Raw genomic sequence first — 27399 nt, forward strand, 5'->3', positions numbered from 1 at the left:
TTATTGGAAAATACAGTTCACTAATTATCTCCAGTACTATTGAAAAATACAGTATTATTGGAAAATACAGTACACTTATCTCTAGTATTATTGGAAAATACAGTACACTTATCCCCAGTAATACTGGAAAATACAGTACACTTATCTCCAGTATTATTGGAAAATACAGTACACTTATCTCCGGTATTATTGGAAAATACAGTACGCTAATCTCCAGTATTAATGGAAAATACAGTACACTTATCTCCAGTATTATTTGAAATTATAGCATACTATCAGCGTGGTTCGCTGTAAGTGTACTCTCAATAGCATACAGCATTTGTGTATTAATAATCTATCAATTTGTTTGAGGTTGCTTTAACAACAATCCCAATAATGCTCGCTTGCTGTTTTTCTGAATATAATATTTGGGTAAGCAACTAATCCATTTTAATGACCTACTTGAACAATGAACAGATACATTTTTCCTCTTTTAAGCGATCGGAGACTCATAATAAGTGTTACGTAGAACAGGGAATCAAGAGGAGATGGTTTCATTCATTATACTGTATTAAAATGAGAACAACTTGTTTTGTAAAAAAGAAAAAATTAATAAAGCAATAAATGATGCAATAAAATAAAACAAAAATCAGATTTAAATTCATAAAATTCGACCAAATCATACATCATTCTCGAAATCAGAGTCAGATCCGAAACCATAATTTAGTTTCCTTTCGGGAAACTTTTTCGCTTTTTTTTGCTCGCTTTGGGAGCGAATCTGCGAAGTCCGTCCGCTTTTCTGCCCGAGAAGTCGTTGACAACAGTGACAAATCGTCCCGAGTTGCTGTTACCGTCATGTCAATCTTTGTCATCTCCGAAAGCCTGAATGTTAAATGTTTTGATACATCGTCGAAAAAATATATGTTCATTGCAATACACATATTTGAACAGCAAGATAGTAACATATACATAACATTAGCAGTGGTCATTAGCAACGGTCATTGTCCAGCTATAAAATACAAATAATATTTTTCAGCTTCACATAGAAACTGTATCACATGACAGTTGACACGTAAAGAACTGATTTTCACAATTTCACCTTTTCACAAATTCATAAATTGTTCGTTTACATGTTTACATATATAATAACATCTATAAACAAAAGAGCACCTAAAGAGGCTCAGCAAAGTGCTGGCCTATTTACGCTTACGAAGACTCATTCGTTCAATATGTCTCAAAGTAAATAAACTCCTCCATCCTACTCTATCTCTTGCTAAGTTCACTAAGTTGGTAAAATCATCTTCGTTTTTCAAATAAATTTGTCTCTTAAATAGGTCCTTTTTCACAATAATATCATACAAATTAGTCCTATGTCTACCCACTTGTCCCTTTAGCGTTTGACATCCTAGTGTAGCAAATAACAGAGACTGGTAGGCAGGCGTGTCGTTGTCACTGCGTAGAACATGACCTAGTATTGTCCACCGTGCCTTTTCCACTCTCTCGGAAAGGGGCCTGGTCTGGGTACGAGCGTAGAGGGCCTTGTTAGATATTGAGCTAGGCCAATAGATGTGTAGGATGCGCTTGAGGTGCTTCCTCTGAAAAACATCTACAGACTCTAGAACATGCTGAGGTACGGCCCAGCAGCAGCAGTTGTACAGGAGCACTGATACTACTAGTGAGTCGTAGAGTTTGATCTTTCTCTTTTCAGTTATCTGACTCCTCTCTGATCCCTGGCACCACAGCTTGTCAAATGACCAGAAGGCGGTGTTAGCTTTATTTATTCTATTAGTAACATCCTGCTCTGATCTAAGCTTAGTACCAAGAAGCGTCTCGTTTCTCCACTCCTCTTTTCCTCTTAGCTCATTATCCCACTCGTCGCAGGCACCAACTTCTTCTAAATACACTCTGGTAAACTTTGTCTTTGTGTCATTGACAAAGAGACTCCATTCACTGAGAATATTCTTGGAGATCTGAAAGATATCCTGTAACTCCTCCATATCTTCACCAATCTTCTTTACATCGTCTGAATAGCCGGACTCAAGAAGCATGTGGTTATCGGCTATCGGAGGGTTGGGTCTTGAGGGGAGGACTGCTCTTATGTGCACTACAGCTCCAGCTAGATTGAGGGTAAACAATTTACCAGCTGTGCTGTCTCCTTGGGAGGCTCCTATGTTGAAAGAGAACATCTCTGAGTCAGTAGAACACACTCTGACTACTAGAGTGGTGTTAGCCATGAGGTATTGTACAAGCCTCAGGTCGTCTCTGGAGCATCCTGCAGCTTCTAGTAGTCTGATTGCTGTACCTCTGCGGATGGCATTGAAGGCAGCTGACATGTCAATACTCACTTTGTTCCATTCAAACTCCTTCTTCATTACTACAGATATGAGCATGCTCTGTGCCCAAACTAGGTCGGCACAGCTCCTGCCAGCTTTGTAGGCAGCTTGGAACGGTCCGGTGAAGTTGTCCACAGCTCTCTCTATTCTGTTTAGCACTATCAGTGACAGGATCTTTCTAGAAACATTCAGCAGGGTCAATGGTCGTATCGACTTAACTGGGCCGCGAGTTTTACCAGGCTTAGCCAGTGGTGTAAGGATGCCTGCTCCTATTGCTTCAATGTGAATGTTTTTCTCGAAAGACTCGTTGAACACTTTAGCTAGCTCTTCATGAAGGAGGGGGTTGTTCAGGGCTTTCATGACCTCGCATGTTTACATGGTGATTGTTAATTTTATCAATTAACCTTTGTGTTAAAGTATTAACTTGTTAAATATTCACTTTATCTATCTACTTTTGTTATTTAGTTTATTTTACAGGAGGATGCAATGATCAAACAACTAGTTTTACGCTGAAATAGGTTATTCATAATTACTTTAATGAAGCAAGATCCGTTTCTTACCTGAATGAAAGCGGAAGATCGGTCCATTCAACGTTCGACTCACGAATAATCGCCAATAAAATGTTTGCACGGTAATTCTGGGTAAGACCTGAAGTGCAGGCAATCACAATGGACACTCGGACTGACGGTGACCTGGAAATGTGGGTAATTAGTTATTTATTAATCTGATTGTTATTTAATACTCAATTAATTGATAGTAAAGTAAATGTCCAAAATACAAGTACAGGGAGCGTCGACGAGTGTTGTTAAGTAGGGGCGATTGTGCTCGTTATGGGACTACCAGTTATGTGCTAGTACTGAGCGTAAGGAACGCTGGTATGGCTAGGACCCTGGTATGGCTAGAACAGAGAAGGTACTTAGACTGGGTGGTGTAGCCGGTGACTGAAACGGTTTCGGAAAACATGTGAAGAATGTTTAGGGCACCCTGGCCCTGATAAGCAATGCTGAGTAGTGTAGGTTTATTTGATGGCCTGGAAGTGCTAGGAATTGTTATTATATCATAATAGTCGTAAGGAATTAAAACACAGAAGGCACAAACAAGTTTACTTTGTCGCATAATCTTGATGATATCTGAACATGTGTGAAATTGAACAAATAATCATATACCAGCTTAAACCCCTTATATTATGTACTATTAGAAAACCCGTGGTCACAGTGAGCAAGCTAATATTGATAGATGGATCAAACAACACTGCTAGTAGCACGCACCAGTCACATAAATCATTATCGGGTGGTAATATGTTAACAGTGTCACAATTAAACTACCGCAACATGGTCAAAAATAGGGTTATTTCGTCACAAAAAATTATTATAACTCTGTTAGCTCCTTGCTGGCAAAATAACTAGTTCATTGATGATAAAGTTACATAGTATTCTAATAGAGGTATAGCTCTTCAAAATAGGGGCAAGACATGTTTACTTTGTCACATCAGTAATTATTATAAGAGTTAGGTAATCGTCATCACATTAACAGATCTTGTTCGTAGTTTGGATCGATTAATATAGGCAATAAAGCATCATATGTCAATTTTAACACACTATCTTGATATTGTTGGGGCAGGAAAAGTTAATTTTGTCACAATTTTAGTGACTTTGACAAATTTAACCTAAAATTGTTAAACTTGAGCTCTGATGTTCTAGACAATATTCTACCAATCGTTTCTGAAAGAATGCTGAATTCTAATAGAGTTATAGATCTTCAAAATAGGGGCAAGACATGTTTACTTTGTCACATCAGTTATTATTAGACTTAGGTAATCGTTATCAGATTAACAGATCTTGTTCGTAGTTTGTATCGATTAATATAGGCAATAAAGCATCATATGTCAATTTTAACACACTATCTTGATATTGTTGGGGCAGGGAAAGTTAATTTTGTTACATTTTCAGTGTCTTTGACAAAATTTAACCTAAAATTGTTAAACTTGAGCTCTGATGTTCTAGACAATATTCTACCAATCGTTTCTGAAAGAATGCTGAATTCCAATAGAGTTATAGATCTTCAAAATAGGCGCAAGACATGTTTACTTTGTCACATCAGTTATTATTAGACTTAGGTAATCATCATCAGATTAACAGATCTTTTTCGTAGTTTGGATTGATTTATATAGGCAATAAAGCAGCCTTTACTAATTTTTACACACTATCTTGAAATTGTTGGGGCAGGAAAAGTTAATTTTGTCACATTTTTAGTGACTTTGACAAATTTAACCTAAAATTGTTAAACTTGAGCTCTGATGTTCTAGACAATATTCTACCAATCGTTTCTGAAAGAATGCTGAATTCCAATAGAGTTATAGATCTTCAAAATAGGCGCAAGACATGTTTACTTTGTCACATCAGTTATTATTAGACTTAGGTAATCATCATCAGATTAACAGATCTTTTTCGTAGTTTGGATTGATTTATATAGGCAATAAAGCAGCCTATACTAATTTTTACACACTATCTTGAAATTGTTGGGGCAGGAAAAGTTAATTTTGTCACATTTTTAGTGACTTTGACAAATTTAACCTAAAATTGTTAAACTTGAGCTCTGATGTTCTAGACAATATTCTACCAATCGTTTCTGAAAGAATGCTGAATTCCAATAGAGTTATAGATCTTCAAAATAGGCGCAAGACATGTTTACTTTGTCACATCAGTTATTATTAGACTTAGGTAATCGTCATCAGATTAACAGATCTTTTTCGTAGTTTGGATTGATTTATATAGGCAATAAAGCAGCCTATGCTAATTTTTACACACTATCTTGAAATTGTTGGGGCAGGAAAAGTTAATTTTGTCACATTTTTAGTGACTTTGACAAATTTAACCTAAAATTGTTAAACTTGAGCTCTGATGTTCTGGACAATATTCTACCGATTTTTTTCTGGAAGAATGTTGAATTCTAATAGAGTCATAGAATATATAGATCTTCAAAATAGGGGCAAGACATGTTTACTTTGTCACATCGCATCAGTTATTATAAGAGTTATTATAAGAGACTATTTCATTCTATAATCATTGTTTTTAACCTATTTACGATTTCGTTTCATTTTTTGTGACAATGTAAACATCAATTGATCTTAACTTGCATCAACTACATTGTCATCATATGATAAAGTTTTCCCGCCTTTCAAACCAAAATCAGATATAAATAATTCGCCCAAAATTTAAAATTCCATATATTGTGACAGAATTAACCTCATTTCCCAATAACCAAGTGCCTGTATTAGCTAACTATTCGAAACAAAATATTTTAGGGCTATGATTGGTAGATCAACCATCAAATAATGAGTTAAAAGGTTTTTGAGGACACCTCACAGTAGAATAGAGGTATGGTATTCTGAGTGTGACAAAGTTACCTAAATATTGGCTTGTAACCGTTCGATGTAAATGAGCTTTTGTCATCATTAAAGTCTTACATATAAGTTACATATAAACATGTCCAAGTGCTGCTACATACACTTCAAACCCACCATGGCAGGTTCTAAGTTAGAGACTTTATCACACCCTGAAGTTGTACTAACTATAGACAACTTTCCAATCAAAAAGGTTTCATCCGCAAAATTTCTGGGTGTTATAATTGACGAGAACCTATCAATTATCATGGGAAGATCACATTAAAGCTCTTAAGCGAACTCTAAATCATTCCACATCCACTTTATGTAGACTTCGCTGCTCCCTTCCAGAATTTCTACACCAACAATTATATTATACCCTGTTCGAATCACATCTTTCCTACTGTATATCTGTATGGGGTGGGGCAGCGAAACAACGTATAAGCTCATTATTTACTGCTCAGAAGTACTGTCTCAGAGTACTATTTGGTGACAGGCTGGCATACCTTGATAAGTTTAAGACTTGTGCACGTACTAGGCCTATAGGACAGCAGAAACTTGACCAAAAAGTTTTCATAAAAGAGCACACCAAACCGATATTTAAGCATAATAATATTCTAGCTATACAAAATCTCTATACATACCACAGTTACCTCGAGCTCTACAAGATAATGAAATTCCGTGCTCCAATATCCTTACATGAGGGTTACACATGTTCCTCGAGGAAACCCTGCCTTCTAATCTGTCAGGCAGACCCACCTGACAATCACAACACTAGATCAACCAAAATTTTTAACATTTAACCCCAAAATTCAGAATGACTGACTTTACTACTAGTGTAATGTGCTTGCGAGGTAAGCTAAAACGTGCGCTATTAACGAATCAACATAATCACGCCCGGCTTGATTGGACTGTCAAAGATTTTTACAGCGCAAATCTTATTTCCCAAACATTATAACTGGCTGGTCACACACATCTCAAATAAAATTACCCTAGGCTACTGTTTTCCAAGTCTTGTCCTGTGAGTAAAGTATGTGTGAGGTGTGAGAAAGTTTTAATAAAATTATTGTATATTTACTTTTGAATTTTTAAAATCTAATTTGAGAATGAAGTTTAAAGAAATCTTAATTAGCACTGTATAGTTTAAGATATTTATAGCTTATTATAACCATTGATACAAAGGCCATAATCTTTCGCCAGCTCTCCAATATCCACCTTGAAAGCTTGAAGCTGCATTTTATATCCTTGAACTACACAATATAAACTAAAGAATGTTTTAGTGTAGACTTTTTGTCACAACAAGACTGTAACCTATAATAACAACTATAAACAGAACCCCTCATGTCTGCTTACAATTTTTCTTCTAGTCCTAATCTGAGCCTTGTCTCTATAAACTTAACTGAACTATCGTTTCGGTGTGTGCAAAAGCTTCCAGGCACGGTGAGGCACGCGCATTCCTTGCCCCGTTAGTTACCTGTCCTTCCAAAACCAAACTAGCAGTCAAGGACAAAAAGTCATACACCAAATGGGCATTATATTTTATGAATTGTTTTACATCTTTTTATTCTGTAAAAATGTGCTAAAATTAAATTTCTTGTTTCATTGAATTTCTTGTTTCATTGATCCGTGCCCTTTAACCAATGTTGTATCATAATTGTTAGATTGACCTAATCTACTATATTTCAGACCAAGGAATGATAGTTAGACAACTGCAGTTAACTAAGTCACACAAGATGTGACATTTGAACCATTATAGTGCCTAACAACAATAGATTTTCTATCTGAGCAGTGCATATGGGAGTATGGGTTACGTGGCTATAATGTTCAGAACTTCTGAACGTGCTAGGTTAATATATGTCAAAATTAAGCCACTATCGTCGAAAATGCTATCATTTTTGTTTACCAATATCCTCAAACTCAAATGAACGTGTCCATATACATTGTTTGTAGTATATTATTTGTAATTGTAGCGAGTTATCGGATGTTTTATCTTTGAGCGAGGCTATCTTTATAGGAGTAGTCAAGAAGCTTGAGTTTTGGCGCTATGACGTGCTCCAGATTTTAGAAGATCTAAATATAAAATCTTTTAATTTAATGGGAATTGAGCAGTGAGATTGGTTTCCTTTCTACATGATAACTCATATTGCTGGTGCAGTGATGTTAGGCGTCTGAGTTTGGGTATTTTAAGGAGCACTCTCTTTGGGAGACCACTGTCCAATTATGATTTCAAATGATATTATGTTAAAACAAGCTGCGGGGAAGGTTTTGATAGTCAGCTTAAATAAATTGCGACTACATAAAATCACTTAGACAAGAACAACCATAAATAAGGAATGACAACAAATAATTTGAGTGTTCACTAACATTTACATTATTTACATTGCTGTCAATCGATATTATTACGTAAGCCACCTAATTTTACATATACCAGCAAATTCATGGAAAAAACGACACTTCAAACCTCAAAAATATGATTAACAATCGAAACCAGAAACAGCTGCTTATAATGAAGTTGCACTGCTGAAAGATGTATGAAACAGTGATAGTGAAAAATCGTGATTGATAGAAGCTGGAGTAGAGTTGAATGGTGAAGGTGTTCTAAGTGTACGTATATGTACCTTGTTTTTGATGAAGCTTTAGTGGGACACGAATGGATGGAGACATCCTGATCCGGTAGATTTCCACAAAATGGTCAACCCAACAAAAACTCGGCAGTAAACCTGAAATTGTTAACGAAAGCACTAATTGACCATTGGCGATGAACTTTAAGTTTTAATCACTCGAAATTAACATGCTATACCTTTGATCATGAATCACAGACTTTTAATCGAGTAAATAGTGTAGTCAAATATGAAGTATAGAATAACTGAATAAGGTGTTATTAAGGCTAGACGTTAACTGAGCTTGAAGCTAACTACTGAGGATATAGAACCAGCGCAGCACTCCTGATCTGACAGCAAAACCAATTTTGCAATTTATCCAATGCGAAAATACGCATTAACAGTTAAATGAAAAAAGTTTGGGCGAGCGATTTAGTGAGCGCGACATTTTTGCAATGCACAGGATCGAGTTGACCATTGTTAATGATCTGGCCAGGCGCGCGCTACTTCTTAGGACTTGCCTACTTCGAAGAAATTTAGACGAGTAACATCCGTCAAAGGATCGAGGCCCACATACAATTACATAACAGCTAGCTTAGACGTTATTTTGCTAAACGTTTTTATTTCGAGAAATCTTTGGTGATTCACATCTTTAATGGTGTTTATTATACTGTAAGTGTATTATATACCATAATCTTACTGCATATAATCAATAATGCAATTACACTATATATTCATTGCACGAGGCGCAGCTTGTAATACGTTGTATGACCCGCCGCGCACGAAGTGCGCTCCCCCTGTATTTCACCTAGTGAAACGGCGGCGGCGTTTCACTAAAATTACACCGGCGGCGGCGGCGTACGCCGGCGTGAGCCGTGAAATCAAGGCCAACTAAATTGAGGTCTATGAAATATGAATATGATCATGTACTTAATTTGGGTAATTTAGACTTAACTTCAACAAATGATGTTGGTATATTGTTATGGTATTATCTGCTATCAAATAAAAGTTGAGACAAATTGATACAATTATTTTATTTAAGGTAAAATACATAAACAATAAATTATTGCTGAAATCAATTGAATATGGATCTCTCAATCTTTTTTGTTGGAAACAAAATCATAGTTTTTAGAACAAAACAGTGTATATTTGAAATTCTTAACATTCATCCTAGATCGCTGACTAGAAAGAATTAAACCTGCAGCCGACCAGGTTCTTTCAATTTCCGCACTACTGGCAGGTATACAATGCACTATTCTTACTATGTTTGAGAGTATTGGGAAAGTTTTTTGCCTATCGGCCCAAAATCTTAAAAGTTCGAATTGTAAAATTTCTTCTTCGCAGTCAAACTTATGAGTAGGTATCTGCTCAGTTCTTCTGATAATCAATATTGTTAAGTTAGCTAAAGGTGTGTATCATGTGTGTGTTGCCCCTAGCCGCTAATCGCTATCAGTAACTCTGATATCTTCAAATGAAGACAGAATTATTTTGAAGTCAGGAAATGCACGCCGTACGCCGATGTACGCCGGGGTGTATCGGCGGCGTTCGGCGTGGCAAAATCACCCGGCGGCGGCGGCGTTCGGCGGCGGCGGACAAGCCTGGTGACTGGGTGTCACAACGTGATACAAGGCGCAGCGGTCGCGCGCTACTGCAAGCGCGCTACTGCAAGCGAGAGGGCTCTGGTTAGAGCAATATATGCTTCTGGCGTTATAATTAGTGCGATTAGTTTATATAAACGCACCGACGCGACTATGTTTTTTTAAACTGTGCGATTATAAACTATAATTGCACTGTTTTGAGAGCACTGAGCAACTGATATTATGATTTCTGGAATGTACTCACCGTGTTACTGAGAAGGAGCTGAGATAAGCCCCCAACACCGCGCGTGATAAATCTACCGTTGCTTCATTATACTGTGTTGCATTAATGTAAGGATTGACTTATCTCAAACGCAAGAAAAGATTTTGTCGTAAACTATAAATTTAAATTTGTTTCCGCCCTACAAGATTTTGCGTCCATTGCACTATTGGTCATGTCCATGAGACTACCTCAGGTAATTGATCTAAATCTTTATTTAAATCGGTACCTCCTAGTACATAGTAGTAGAACAATTGGTATTAGAGTAGGTTCCTTACTTCTATGGAGCTCTCTGGTCAATTGCAAATAATATCTCATGCCTTTGTGAAAGCGCAGTCAGCAATGCTCTACATGCTGACAGCTCTCAAACAATGCTTTATTGATGAACATTGCAAGCAAAGGCCAAAGTGCAAAGGGTTCCTGCTTTATTGTGGCTAGCATACCCGTTGCTAACTCCCCTTTTGTGTTTATAATTATATGTCCACCTGGCGGGCTACAGCCCGTGTGTGGATATTTTATAATAATAATAGGTGCATTATTATAATTATATTATCCTCGGTTGTAATAATAAGTCGTGCCTTCGGGCTGGTGACTGTTTCAGTTTTAGCGATAACAGATAACGTGCTTTATATGATTTATAGCATCCAGGAAATTAACTATAATTATAGGACTCATGGTAGATGGCACGTGTGACGTGCCAGTTATATTTATATAGTTATAGTTGTGTAATGAGTCCTATAATTCTTAATTTTATGAATGCATCTCAGTCCTGTGTTTGCTTGAGGGTTATAAGTAAGTCACATGCGGCTGCGGCTGGTCATGCAGCTGGTCTCCTTCTTTCTCTGCTCCTTATTCCGTGATTGGTCCCCATAATTATATTAACAGTGAATTATTCATGTTATTCATTAAATTCACTTTTAGACACTCAGCCCTAGCACTTGTTGTAATAAAATGCAGCTGTATTCCTCCTTGGATTTTGGGATGAAGATTTTTAAAACGATGTAAAAAACCTCGTTGTACAAGGCCAGGGGCCATTTATTTTCGCGATGAAATCGTAGCTTTGATGTTTGCCATAAATGGCATAATATATGCATGTGGGAGAAATGCATGTTGAACTTGAAGAGCTAATTATGCATTTTAGAGATGATAGAGACATACTTGACGAACTTAAGACGAATTAAGCATCATATTAACGAATAGATAAACTGTTTTAAAATTTTATTGCGTGTCATGTCCATATAAGGAAGTAAGTCAAATTTCTCGTTAAGGTTAGGGTTTCAGCGACAGCAGATGCTTGAATCAGGGATTGGGTTATGGTCAGAGTAAAGGGTTGGTGTTTTTAATTATCTGTCCGAGCCATCTAGATCGAGTTAACTAAGCTTAGTCACGTGATAGTCACCAGAGTAGAGTGATTTATCATAATCCTACTTGTTATGGTAAATTCTGTCAATTGCTCATTAAAGGGTCTGTAGCTACAATGGTGTGCTTATTACTATTCAAAAGAGGGTCAGGAGGTCTTAGATTAGAACCTGACACAATACAAAGTCTTGTTCTCTTATATATTGCTTATTATCCTCGCAATTGAGAGAGTGAAGAGTGCCCGGATCATTGTATTAGCATTTATATGAGTCTCGTATCGCCAGGGGATATAAACTGAACTCCACCGTTTAAGTTTAGTACGAGCCTCACACTAGCGTGTTAGTATTATTAAAGTACAGGGAAATATGAGTTTTCACGGCACCGAGATGTTTAAGTGTTTATTTCAATATTTCCTTGGGCAGTTGCCAACGTTTTAACATTTAATGGAATCGAAAACGGCAAGGCGAATTGTCGAAGCTCAGTTCCATTTCATTATTGCAACTGCTATAACAGAGCATTAGGAAGTACACACAGTTCCACACGTCAGTAGGACATTAAATCGTTAACGGTTAACAGTAGAATTAACGGTTAACAGTAGAATTAACGGTACTTAGTCTTAACGGCACTAAGTACTACTACTAAGATAAAATCCCAGATCAGACATCCAGTGCCTATCTTAATCACTTATGGCAGACATTTCGACTGCAATAATTTAATGGTACAATCATGAGATCATACATGGATCTATATCTTTACCGGACCTCATACTTGCCACCAGCTGTCCAGCTGTCCTCATATTTTATATTAAAGTTTTTTTTTGCAATTTTTGCAATATAAACTAAATTCATTTTCTATCAAGCAATTTCTTGATTTAAGTTGAAATCCCCGTTTTCATTCTGTTGGTCGTGATTCTTGCCGCTAAGAGCTTCATAAGTTTAGAGATCTAATAAGATCACTCAGAATAAGGACCTTGTCAGTTGTCATGTACGAGTAATCGTAGTTTTTATATATTCATGGGGATGGAAAGGAACATTCGCTTTTTTTAACTTTTAAAGTATTTTTCGTAACATGTGAAGGTTTATTTGTAAAGATAAGAAATTGACCCCCAATATCTAACTAATCAGTAAAGGAAGTTTTCTTATCCAAAGAAAAAAAAACAGCATTGCAATGGGGGAAAACTTTGTCCGAACAGGCTTGCTATGGTTTCTTCTGTTTGGGATAGTCTACTGTGCAGGTTAGTGAATATTATAAAGAGAATAAATGTTACAATCGCAATCCTATTACTGATCATAAACATTTTCTTACATGAACTTTTAACGTATTACTGAATGAAGATAGTGAACCGTATTTACTGCCTTGGTGAACTTATTTCAATCTCATACGTCTGCTCTCCAGAATGGACAGATGTGATACGGCATCAGTTTATCGACTATGATCTGGAGGCATACCCCCTACAGATCAAGACAGATTCTGAAACAGGAAGTGGTGATATGGTTGATCTGATCGTGTATACTGAGAATGCTGGTGGTGTTGGAGATTACAATAACTTAGGTTACATATACATCACATTCTCGAGCCCCATAACTTACAAAGTGTCCTCCTGCTCCAACGGGCAACATCTAACAACTGCGCCAAACGAGAAGGAGAAGATCTGGACCTTAACGAAAACATCCACTAACTTGATCATCGACTGCAATGGAGTCAAAGTCATTGATTTCAATTTTCAAACAGCAGGATGTGCTACAGCATGGTCAAAAGATGTCGCTAAGATCGCATTTTGGGACGATGGTAAAAGCAATGATGATGATACAGCTTCTGATGAATACAGAAAGTTTCCGACTTGTTTCTCCCTGCCTGCTGTAGCTCATCTGGAGATTATATCAGGTACTTTGCCTGTATACCAAGGTACAGAAATGACGGTTAAGTGCAATGTGGGATTCACACTAGAGGGAGACCATGTGATCACCTGCAACCAAGGAAATGACTTCACCGGAAGTTCATCTTGTCAAAAAGGTTCGTGCTGGTTGTATCGAGATTTTATTAGCCCAAAGCCAACGAACCTTGATGAATAAGTAACGCAATGACTATTTTAGTGACTCTGCCGACCTTTGAGCTAGGTCATAAACTGAAGTTTTGTAAATCTTACCCATAATTAAAATTAATTTCAGATACCTGCACACAGTTACCTGACATAGAGAATATCTTTACTGTAGCAGTATTTGCAGTTGACTATGGTGAAGAGATTTCAGTTGACTGCATGTCAGGATTCACATTAGAGGGACACAACACCATCACTTGTGTAAAAGATAATGTTTTCAATGGGACATCATTTTGCCAACGAAGTAAGAAATATTACAGTTATCAACTATAAATGTACTGGTCCAACTTAAAAATAAACTAAATGTCTTGGACCAACTAAATTTTACATACATTCAATAAACTTCATTACTGAAATGTTAAAGATACTTTTTAAAACCGATCATTATCTAAATTTCAGAAACATGCACAGAGTTACCAGACATAGAACGTTTATTAACAAAAAGAACGTTTCCAGTGGACTACGGAACACCAGTTTCAGTGCAGTGTGATCATGATTGGTACCAGCTGATTGGAGACACTTCTATCACTTGTGACAAAGACAACGAATACACATTCCAATCAGAGCCCAGATGTGATCTAGGTAACTAAAAACTATACTTTAAGTTGAAAGATCAGTTTACGTAACAATATGATTTGCAAAAATATTTTAATGTTAAAATCAACATATAAAGGGAAACTAATTTAAAACTACTCTCAATTTCAGGAGTAACGCTGAGTTGCAAACCTCTTTACAAAAAAGTAAAAAGATCTGTCACACTTAAAGTGCTCCTCAACAAAGCAACAACCTGGGAAGAAGTAAGCTGGAAGATAGAAGACCGGACTCTAGGGACCTGTAGGGATGACTGTAGAAAGGAAGATTTGAAGCTCTTGTACCAGACTGAGAAGTTAACGGTTACAGGAGTGTTCAGTTACTTTGTAGAGATGGAGAAGTTAGGATCTGTAGTGATCTGCTCTAACACACTTGCTATCTTTGGTAAGTACACATGAATACAAATGTTTTAGAAGATAATTTGTATCGGTTTTTATTTTAATATACTTTGATGGAAGACCTCAAAATAGGTTTAGGGATTTGTTTTGGGGTCTAACATTAAATCAGAATACATTATTTATTGTTAGCTATATTATTTCTTGAAAATGACTCATCTGATTTTGTTTCAATTCCTTCATGCATAATCTATTTAAAAAATTGTCCACTGCATATAGAAGCATCTGAAATGTTTTGATACTTGAAATGAATCTGTTTAACAAATTTCCTGACAATTAACTTATCCCTGTTAATGGACTGTGTATGCGGTGCTTAGCAACCTTTGTTGAATATACAACTGTTTCGAAACTGGAGGTCACTATCGCTATGGTAAGATCTAAGATGTGAAGTTCGTACGGTACGTACCTTTAAATTAGCTGTACGGTACGTATTTGATAAAATAGGCTGAAAGGTACAGATCTGAAGAGCGTACTCAAAATTCTAAAGTTGCTGTTTGCTGAGACGATTCTCCAGTTAGAGACGTACCGCGTTAACTACGACAGAGAAGGGGTTAAACCCTACACTGATGCAGAATCAGAACCTATGAAGCTTATTAATCCGTCAATATACTGGAAATATTTTGGAGGAGAACTTTTTCTGCTTAAACAGTTGGCCCAAATAGTATTCAGTGTTTTAAGTTCTTCGTCAATTTGTGAGACCAATTTTAGAGATTACGAGTATATTATGGACAAGCGTAGATTAAGGTTGCGACCTGAGCTAGCTGAAAAGCTGGTGTTCGTATACTGCAACAAAAGGATGAAGCTTTGAGTTTAACGATAATTACAAGTAGTAGTAGTGTAGTACCGGTTAAGAGCGATCCGGTACACAAATTTTCCTCTTAAATCTTTTATTGTTTTAACCACTGTGTTTATTTTTGACTTCTATCTCAAAAATTATGATGATAATACTAATCAACAAGAATTGCGCCCGTTGTTTCGTTTTTGCGGACGCTAGATTTCCGTTCACTATAACTATAAATATAAGCTCCAATCAGCTCACTTCATAATACAGGGTGGGCCAAAAGTCAGTACCCATACGTTGGCCTTTATAGCTCAGTCACTGAGTGCCCAATTTAAATACTTCCTTCTGGTATGACTTAGTACCACCACTGCTTCGAGGAATTTGTCAACTCGAAAAATATTTGCGTTCATTTTTTCAAATGGAAGTTCATTTTCACATTTATTTAATAGTTTGGATAGTCGGATCAAGCTAAATATTATTGAATTGTGTTTGGCCATTCGAATTACGTTTGTTCTGAAAGAATTAGAACTGTAGCTTCTCAGATGACCGAGATATGAAGCATATTGCATAACGAGTTTATTCATTACGTGTGATCAGGTGATTGGTTTACCTAATCACGTGATAAGGTGACCCCGTTAACTACCCGGACCCCGTTAAACATTATGGGAATTGTTAAGGGTGCCCAATTAAGGTGTCGTGTCACGGTGTCACATAATCACCCAGTCAATTTTGTTAACGAGATACAGAAAATGCTTGATAACTTTGTCATTTCTAATCCGTTTTGCCTCATGTTTTCAGATCATATGCAACATTTGATAATCTACCGTCTCTGAAAAAAAATTAGGCGTTCAGCATGTTCAGAGAAAACGATATAGGTGTTTTAATATTGAATGGGCGTGGTCTAAAATATTCGAATTTGCAAATTTTGACGACGGAATCCTCGAACTAGTTAGTACATAGTACAGTATGCCATCTGCAAAGCAACAGCTCTCAAATATACAACACGGCGGAGCTATTAAGGCCAACGTATGGGTACTGACTTTTGGCCCACCCTGTAATAATAATGATACACATCAGTACACTATACTACGCATGCCACGTACAAATTGGGCTTATAACCTAACTAGTGTAACCCGGCCTTCGGCCGGGATTTCACTGCCGCAGTTAAAAAGGGTAGGAGCATTTACCCGTTGAGTCAGAACCCGCATTAGGTGAGCAATTCTATTCGGAGTGCCCTCACGTATCCAATGGTATCTTAAACAATAGTAATAGTATCTTAAACAATAATCAATAGAAATTAACCCTTAACACCACACCCGCCTATCATATTTGTGAACACGCATAACATTGTCGTATGAAAGTATGAACTCTCTCTCTGCAGTCCAAACAGTTCCCCCTCCCCTAATAAGATTATAGTATAGACAGCGAATCTTACCCGGGTAACTCAATTACACTAATTATGCAGCTACATATATATATGCGAGCCCCGTAACTCTTACCGTTCTGCTCAAGCCATTTTATGTAACATTTGTGGTACAAAACCATCAATTAAACCACCTACCAACGACCGATTTAAAAAACCTTTATCATTTAACTTCGTCAGAGTTTTGTCGGCACTTTACCGAAAAAATCAGTCCCGCAACTCTTACCGTTTTCTTGATTAAGCCGCTCGGAAATTACAAACAGACAGACAGACACACATTCTGGGATTATTAGTTAGATACTATACATAGCATAGTATACATTAAAATACACTCGCGCCGCGCATTCATTGACAGGCTAGCTGTATACATCATATCTCCGCAAGCAATACTCGCGCGCTGCACTGCGCGCTAGTTGTCATGGTAACGGACGGAAGGAATGACACCATATTTAAACCCACATACTGCTATCTCCAAAATCCACGTTTTATTTTCTGCAAAAACGTCCATTCGTAACCTTTCACTATCATGCCTTTTTACAAAAGGGTGAACGGAAAAAATTACAAATAATTCACTGAAGTTGATTCTAAAATTTGAAAAAAAATTTACCTTACAGTGCCTGTACGGTGCGTACCTTTAAAAGTAGCTGTACCGTACGTACTTAAAGCCCTGTACCGTACGTACTTGCCATCTAAGGGTAAGATTCGCTAAGTATCTAATGATCGTAACCTCACACATCTTACAATATAACAATGATCAGTTAATTCCCAACTCACCTTGAAGCAAGTCCCCTAGCTGCCATGCCTTGATAATGCTACACACGAACATCCTTAACTACTCCATTTAATCACATAATCATCCATAAAACAATGGGTAAAACAATACCGCACTACGAGGAAGTAATATAGAAATAGCACAACAATTCGACACATCTAGTGAGCATGGCTCTCCCATTTTATATACTTCGCTGTTCTTTAAATCGTTCGCGTTCAGTTTAATAAAGGTATAAATCCAGAATTATTTTACGATTGCCACTTGGAGGAAACCGTAAACCTCCAAATGATATCTTCCTTAAAATAGTGTTGTAAACTTACACTGACTCAAAGGGACGTATTGACTCAGTTAAAGTTGGAGCCGGTAGATTCTTTACTCTATTATGTTGCTGAATTGGATACGTGATCGTATAATTTCTTAAGGATCGTCCATATAATATTACGTAAGCCAGATTTGACCATGAGAGAACCCTGTGAGTGTGTAGGATAGGGTGTAAGCAAGCTGTCACTAGCTGGTGCCAACCCTCCGCCACTCTAATTGGTACAGTCGGTCAAAGGACCCAGGCTTTTGTGATCCATGTTGGGTGTTTAAACAGATCGTGTAAGAACCATGAATATTGAGTAAGGGTTAGAGTCTGAATTGTAATGACAATAAGACAACGAGACCTGGGAAACCCTGCTTTTGTACTGCGTCCTTCTAAGACCCCCTGCACCATCGATGGTAAATACGTCAAAAATCGCCTGTAAATACGCCGTATTCAAAAATTCTAAGAAATACGTGAAATACGGCAAAATTTGGCGCTTAAATTCTTTGATGGTAAAATTTTTCAAAATACGCGCGTATCTCTATGGAAATACGTGATTACAGATTAGTGATATTTGCGCGTGCGTCGCTGGCTCAGTGGTATATAGCAATACTGACAGTCGTTTTGGAGACTTTACGGTGCTCGAATGAAAACGCTGCAGCGACTTGCTATTCTTATGCTGAACCAACCAATCAGTCAGTCTGCTGCAAAGCAGAGCTTCTAAGGGTATAAAGCAGTTATGCCTCCCTCGAGGAATAGACTTTCAACCGAGACCCAGTTCCAGTGCATTTTTATCTATTACAATATTCGCAGACTAAGATCACAAGTCTCTCTTGCTTGACTTTTGAAACCGGTTACCGGATTAACACGGACTTCCCAGTGGCATAAATTTAAAAAGTGACTAGGAATCCAGCCTGGAAAGAAAAAACGGCTATAATAAATTTTTAAAACGGCTATAATAATTTTTTCTGCCGGAAGACGATTTCATTTCACCTTGCTAGTTATATTACAGAGGTATTTTTAGTTATTCATTAGTTATTCATAATTGCCAAAAGTATGGGAAAAAATGATCCTATCCAAGTCTCGAACTCGCTATCTGATGATATGGAGCTAGCGTATTAACCAATTAGGCCACGATTCCATATACTGTAATGTAATATTTATATATATATATCTTCGCGCGTTACTGCAACTTAATTTGAAATACGTAATTTATCATCGGGAAATACGTATGCGTAGTATCTACGCGTAGTCTCCCCAAAACGCATTTACCATCCTTGCCCTGCACTGACCCTCTTTTGAATAGTCACCAGCATATCATTGTAGCTGTAGCTGCAGTTTACAATTACCACATCATAAAAGCAAGGATGGTCCAACCTTGAAGCCATATTGTCATTGAAATAAAGTTGCACATTAACACCGACTTGGAGGGACACTGGAGTTGTATCAGCTAGGATATTCTTCACTCTTAGGTATAGCTGATTTGGGCATCGCAGTTCTTTCGTTTCATTGAAAACTTATCGTTTCATTTTAAGTATCTCTCAAAGTCCGAACAAATCAAATATCGAATATTCTATCTTTACTATCATGCCTCAAAAATTGTTTATATCTTCGTTTATTATACTATTATAGTTTTTGTATAACCTTTTATAACAAATGTGCAAATTTGAAATTTTGAAAATCTAGCTCAGTAAAGGAAGTTTTCTTATCCAAAGAAATAACACAGCATTGCAATGGGGATAAACTTTGTCCGAACAGGCTTGCTATGGTTTCTTCTGCTTGGGATAGTCTACTGTGCAGGTTAGTGAATATTATAAAGAGAATAAACGTTAGAATCACAATCCTATGACTGCCGATAAACATTTTTAATATGAACATTTAACGTATTACTGAATGAAGATAGTTAACCGTATTAACTGCCTTAGTGAACTTATTTTAATCTTAAACGTCTGCTCTCCAGAATGGACAGATGTGAAACGACATCAGTTTATCGACTATGATCTGGAGGCATACCCCCTAAAGATCAAGACAGATTCTGAAACAGGAAGTGGTGATCTGGTTGACCTGATTGTGTATACTGAGGATGCTGATGGTGTTGGAGGTTATTTCGGTTACATATACATCAAATTCTCGAACACCATAAGTTACACAGTGTCCTCCTGCTCCACCGGACAACATCTAACAACGGCAACAAACCAGAAAGAAAAGATCTGGACCTTAACGAAAACAACCACTAACTTGATTATTGAGTGCAATGGAGTCAAAGTCATTGATTTCAATTTTCAAACAGCAGGATGTGCTGAAGTTTGGTCGAAAGATGTTGCTAAGATCGCATTTTGGGACGATGGTAAAGGCAATGATGATGATACCGCTTCTGATGAATACAGAAAGTTTCCGATTTGTTTCTCCCTGCCTGATGTAGCTCATCTGGAGATTATATCAGGTACTCTGCCTGTATACCAAGGTACAGAAATCACAGTTAAGTGCAATGTGGGATTCACACTAGAGGGAGACCATGTGATCACCTGCAACCAAGGAAATGACTTCACCGGAAGTTCATCTTGTCAAAAAGGTCTGTTCAGATAGTATTGAGATGTTATTAAACCACAGCCACGGAAGCTTGTTGACTAAGTAACATAATGACTATTTCAAGATTTTAGTGACCTTTCCGATTTCTGACCGTGTTTTTCCAATAGGAACATTTTGTAAATCTTACCCATAATTAAAATTAATTTCAGATACCTGTACACAGTTACCTGACATAGAGAATCTCTTTACTGGAGTAAAATTTCCAGTTGACTATGGTGTAGAGATTTCAATTCGGTGCATGACAGGATTTACATTAAAGGGACACAACACCATCACTTGTGTAAAAGAGAACGTTTTCACTGAAACAGCATCTTGCCAACAAAGTAAGAACTAAATGTCTTGGTTGTATCGAGATTTTATTAGTTCAAAGCCAACGAACCTTGATGAATAAGTAACGCAATGACTATTTTAGTGACTCTGCCGACATTTGAGCTAGGTCATAGACTGAAGTTTTGTAAATCTTATCCATAATTCAAATTAATTTCAGATACCTGTACACAGTTACCTGACATAGAGAATCTCTTTACTGAAGTAAAATTCCCAGTTGACTACGGTGAAAAGATTTCAGTTGACTGCATGGCAGGATTCACATTAGAGGGACACAACACCATCACTTGTTTAAAAGATAATGTTTTCATTGGGGCATCATTTTGCCAACGAAGTAAGAAATATTGATGTTATGAACTATAAATGTATTGGTCCAACTTAAAAATAAACTAAATGTCTTGGACCAACTAAATTTTACATACATTCAATAAACTTCATTACTGAAATGTTAAAGATTCTTTTTAAAACCGATCATTATCTAAATTTCAGAAACGTGCACAGAATTACCGGAAATAGAACGTTTATCAACAGAAAGAACGTTGCCAGTGGACTACAGAACACCAGTTTCAGTGGAGTGTGATCATGATTGGTACCAGCTGATTGGAGACACTTCTATCACTTGTGATAGAGACAACGAATACACATTCCAATCAGAGCCCAGATGTGATCTAGGTAACTAAAAACTATATTTTAAGTTGAAAGATCAGTTTACGTAATGATATGATTTGCAAAAATATTTTAATGTTAAAATCAACATATAAAGGGAGACTAATTTAAAACTACTTTCAATTTCAGGAATAGCGCTGAGTTGCAAACCGCTTTACAAAAAAGTAAAAAGATCTGTCACACTTACAGCGCTCCTCAACAAAGCAACATCCTGGGAAGACGTAAGCTGGAAGATAGAAGACCGGACTTTGGGGACCTGTAGTGATGACTGTAGAAAGGAAGATATGAAGCTCTTGTACCAGACTGAGAAGTTAACGGTTACAGGAGTGTTCAGTTACTTTGTAGAGATGGAGAAGTTAGGATCTGTAGTGATCTGCTCTAACACACTAGCTATCTTTGGTAAGTACACATGAATACAAATGTTTTAGAAGATAATTTGTATCGGTTTTTATTTTAATATACTCTGATGGAAGACCTCAAAATAAGTTTAGGGATTTGTTTTGGGGTCTAACATTAAATCAAAATACATTATTTATTGTTAACTATATTATTTCTTTGAAATGATTCATCTGATTTTGTTTCAATTCCTTCATGTATAATCTACTTTTAAGATTTCCACTTCATATAGAAGCCTTCGAAATGTTTTGATACTTGTAATGAATTGATTAAAGAAATTTCCTGATATTTTACTTATCCCTTTTATTGGACTGTTATCTGAGGTATATGCGGTGCTTAGCAACCGTTGTTGAATATACAACTGTTTCGAAACTGGAGGTCACCATCGCTATGGTAAGATTTGCCAAGTATCTAATGATCATAACCTCACACATCTTACAATGGCTCTCCCATTTTATAACCTTCGCTGTTCTTTAAATCGTTTGCTTTCAGTTTAATAAAAGTTTAAATCCAGAATTTTTAAAGATTACCACTCTGAGGAAACCGTAAACCACCAATTAATTCATATCTTCCTTAAAATAGTGTTGTAACCTTATAGTTATACTGACTCAAAGGGACGTATTGACTCAGTCAAAGTTGGAGCCGGTAGATTCTTTACTCTAATATGTTGCAGAATTGGATACGTGATCATAAAATTTCTCAAGGATCGTCTATGTAATATTACGTAAGCCAGATTTGACCATGAGAGAACCCTGTGAGTGTGTAGGATAGCCGATAGAGTGTAAGCAAGCTGTGAAGCTGCCACTAGCTGGTGCCAACCCTCCGCCACTCTTATTGGTACAGTCGGTCAAAGGACCCGAAGCGCTTTAAGGCTTTTGTGATCCATGTTGGGTGCTTAGGCAGATCGTGTACCATGAATATTGAGTAAGGGTAGAGTCTAAATTATAATGACAATAAGACAACGAGACCTGGGAAACCCTGCTTTTGTACTGCGTCCTTCTAAGAACCTCTGCACTGAGCTTCTTTTGAATACCTTATCGGACCTTATTTGGACGGACATTATGATTAATTGAACGCTGGAGGCCCTAGCGTTCATTTTAATGTCCGTTCAAATAAAGTCCGTTCATTTAACATTTAAGGTCCGTCCAAGTTAAAGTCCGTTGAATTTTTCAAAGATCTTTCCATGCGTCGAACTTTTTGTCCAGACTATGACAACTATGAGAACTTTATTGTTCCGTAACTGTAAGTTAACGACGGAAAGGTTCTCCTTGGTCTGCGGGAGGCACAGAAAAGGAAGACACTGGCAGACATTGTAATCACGCGCCTTTAATCATGTACATTACAGATCTTAACCACGCGGTCTATTAGCGCACCCTGCCTCAGCTAATGAGTGACCTGGGGAGTGGGGACCTCAGGCTATCATGTTCATATACATAATACTAATAGAGATTCGGCGGAATGATAGGCTGAGCGCGGCCCAGTAACTTGTGAGTTTTTTCCTCATTAATTATTTACTACTATACCGGTGTCTTAGGTTATAAATAAATAAAAATAACCATGGGCAAGTGCGAGCCACAGCTAATTCGAATAATTATCAGTTTTATTCAGTACTTAAAGGTCTTAACATACGTTTTTGATAAAGTAGTCCAAACTTTGAAGCCATATTGTCATTGAAATAAGGTTGCACATTAACACTGACTCAGAGGGACATAATTCTCTGGGATTGTATCAGCTGGGATATTATTCACTCTTAGGTAGCTGATTTAGGCATCGGAGTTGTTTCGTTTCATCGAAAACTTATTGCATTTCATTTCAAAAATTGTTTATATCTTCTTTATTATACTATTACAGTTTTTTTATAACCTTTTATAACAAATGTGCAAAGAAATGTGATCCAAAATATCCAGCTCAACAAAGGAAGTTTTCTTATCCAAAGAAATAACACAGCATTGCAATGGGTGCAAACTTTTTCCGGACAGGCTTGCTACGGTTTCTTCTGTTTGGGATAGTCTACTGTGCAGGTTAGTGAATATTATAAAGAGAATAAATGTTACAATCAAAATCCTATTACTCATAAACATTTTCTTACATAAAAATTTAACGTATTACTGAATAAAGATAGTGAACCTTATTTACTGCCTTGGTGAACTTGTTTTAATCTTAAATGTCTGCTCTCCAGAATGGACAGATGTGAAACGACATCAGTTTATCGACTATGATCTGGAGGCATACCCCCTACAGATCAAGACAGATTCTGAAACAGGAAGTGGTGATATGGTTGACTTGTGTGTGTATACAAAGAATGCTGGTCATGTGAAGAATTACAATGAGTTAGGATACATATATATCACATTTTCAAACCCCATAAAATACAAAGCGTCCTCCTGCAAAAAAGGGCAACATCTAACAACGGCACCAAACCAGAAGGAAAAGATTTGGACCTTAACGAAAACATCCACTAACTTAATCATTGACTGCAATGGAGTCAAAGTCATTGATTTCAATTTTCAAACAGCAGGATGTGCTACAGCTTGGTCAAAAGATGTCGCTAAGATCGCATTTTGGGACGATGGTGACGATAAAGGTGCAGACGATACAGCTTCTGATGATTACAGAAAGTTTCCGCCTTGTTTCTCCCTGCCCGCTGTAGCTCATCTGGAGATTATATCAGGTACTCTGCCTGTAAACCAAGGTACAGAGGTCACAGTTAAGTGCAATGTGGGATTCACATTAGTGGGAGACGATGTCATCACCTGCAATCAAGGAAATGAATTCACCGGAAGTTCATCTTGTCAAAAAGGTTTGTTCACATAGTATTGAGATTTTATTAGCTCAAATCCACAGAACCTTGATGACTATAAGAGTTTAGATAATGTTATTGTAACACATCTGTACTGTACTTATATAACGATTTTCCAGACTCTTTTGCCAGTTTTAACGTTATAATTTCAGAGCCGTGTAGAGAAGGAACATATCGAGATGATACTATGACAAGCTGTGAGACATGTGACAGAGGATGGACACCAAACACTGAAAAAAACCGCCTGTGGTAAGATAACTTGGAAGCTTATATTATTGTAATGTTTTAGATTTTAATCAACTGTGCTTTAGAATGGTACACAGTATTTAAGAATCGGACCCCCGAGCAAACGACGGTCTAGCTATTTTAGTAGTATAGTTATGTTACTGGTTGCTTGAAATAGCTCAGGTAGGGACAGGAAAACACAATCGTGGGAGAGAAATGCGAAAAGTGTCAAAATAACGTCATACAAATAAATTAATATGATTACAGTGATTTAATATTAATATGATATATCTGCAGTGATCTGCACTGGACTGAAAGAAGAGTGGAGAACTACTTGTTCTGACTCTGAAGCTCTTAACAAAGGAAGCAGTGAAGTGACCTGCACCTCAGGAACAGAATTTATTGTACAATTTAATGAACCCAAGTGTATAAATCCAGGTATTGAAACAATGAAACTGCTAAACAACTATAATAGCATCACCAAAAAAGGATAACGAAACTCTTCATAACACCAGGCCAGGGTAGATAAGATCTCCTTGGAATCGACGGAAGGGGTAAAATAACAACATAAGGGGAAGAGTTGGTTACTATAGGACACTAATTTAATAAAATCTTAGAGCTGAAGGGTTATGACAAGTAGCTCAGATTATGCTACAACCTAACTTAGATATATAAATAAGTTAATTTTCGTTCGAGTTTTAGCCGATTGGATAGGTGTGACGACAGAAGCTTGCAGTCCCCAGACACTCCTGGATGAGTTTTCAAGGTAACCTGCCCTGAGATCTCAACACAGGGAACAGTCACAACATGATTACTTTAGGTTCATTTGACAAGGAAAAATAAAATTCAAAATCAATTCAAACTCAAATATTTAACAACATTTCAATGCATTGTTATCATAACATAGTAAAACACTTTATTTCAAACCCTTGCTAAGTGGGAACGAACTTTTCAGCGGACAAGACAAAATGTGAACCCTTGGTCTTCCTTTGGTGAGCTTATGAGCAATAATAAGGTGAGATAGAAGAAGTGGAAGAATATTCTTTTCAGTGAAATCTTTAAAACAATTTTCAATCAATATCTAATGAATATTATACATTTATCACATGCCTTCTCATGCGATATCAAAACTTTCGCCCACGAGGCTTGCCGAGTTAGCGAAAGTTTCGATATTTCCCGAGGCTTGCCGAGGGCTATATCGACATTTTCAATCACGAGGCTTGCCGAGTTTTGAAAATGTTGATATCGCATGAGAAGGCATGTGATTAATGTTTTATCACACTTTCTTTGGAGCCAAATTTGGCCGGGAAAGCAGAATTTGATCAAACGTTAGTTATAAATCTCACCAAAGCAAACTAGACATGTCGAACTTATTTATGTTTATAATGTCCAAGCTATATATAGCTCTCGATGAGTTAGTATTTCAGATATCGAAGATACAATACGTAAAATTAGGATCTCACGTTCCCACATTTATGACACAGTGAATGCTGTACGCCGCGCCCAATTTGCTTTCTATTGGTACGTAGTGCATCGAATATCAATATATTCACGCCTATGGGTCTTGTACTTATTGCATTCTAGAATATTCCACCACGAGCGCGTATTTTAATCATAAATTATTTCCTGCATATCAATCGATGTGAGGTGATTCTTATACTTTATTTCTATTAGATATATTTTGAGTCATTAAAACTGAAGATGTATAATGTATAGAACATCTGTTTTAGTGTTGATTACATCCTAGTCCTTATCATGTAATACTAATCTGCGATAAGGTGATAGTATTTCCTGGTTGTTATATTTGAATTGGGCTGTGGCGCCATGATTGTCTATTCATAAGTCCAAATTTTCAACAGTTCATTTTGTACTCGTACTACACGCCCTAATTCATATATCAACAATATTATCGTCCGTCTTGATTGTCTGTTATTTCAGAATGATTTATCACTGGAACTTGTAATCATTGACTTTTATTGAATTTTATCGAGTATTATAATAGTCTGCTTATATTCATCTTGCCATTATTTGCTTCACTAGAAATTATCAGAACAGCCGTAATATAATGTATCTCTTCAATACAACTCTAGATTGTTTTAATATCAAGAGCAGACATCCGTACTCTTTAGTATTGTTTATGAAAGTAACTCTTGACTTAATAGCCCGATAATCGGCCTGGTAATACCATTTTAGAACGCACTTCACCAGCCTTTTATAACCACCCTGGTCATTGCCAGGCAGTTCACCCGTACTGTTACTAATATTGAATTGGTCTAAAGAATGGCAGCACATTAATCATCGGACCTGTTTGCCACAGTGCCCAGACTGATTTATAACCAGATTAGCTGATTAAGTTACGTCATTCGTCCCTTGATATATTTATATAGATAATATATTTTATAGGATGTTTTTATTGCATTTATTTGCACTAACTAAAATTCAGTTAAAACTGGTCCTGGGATAGAATTTTCGCTCTTTATTGTACAGAATCTATAAGTCTCTTTATCAGTCTGTTTATAGAT

At 36.9% G+C, this 27399-nt stretch overlaps 1 protein-coding gene across 1 annotated transcript; it reads right to left on the reverse strand.

Moving 5' to 3' along the window:
• Nucleotides 1-837: 837 nt before the first annotated feature.
• On the reverse strand, nucleotides 838-2672 carry LOC134813828 (uncharacterized). The gene is made up of 2 exons (XM_063821707.1): nucleotides 1362-2672; nucleotides 838-861 (listed from the first exon to the last, which is right to left on the reverse strand). Exons 1-2 carry the CDS (start codon nucleotides 2670-2672, stop codon nucleotides 838-840), a joined length of 1335 nt encoding a protein of 444 aa, XP_063677777.1.
• Nucleotides 2673-27399: the final 24727 nt, after the last annotated feature.

Source organism: Bolinopsis microptera, chromosome 4, assembly GCF_026151205.1.
Source record: "Bolinopsis microptera isolate Bmic1 chromosome 4, MBARI_Bmic_1.0, whole genome shotgun sequence".
Lineage (NCBI taxonomy): Eukaryota > Metazoa > Ctenophora > Tentaculata > Lobata > Bolinopsidae > Bolinopsis > Bolinopsis microptera.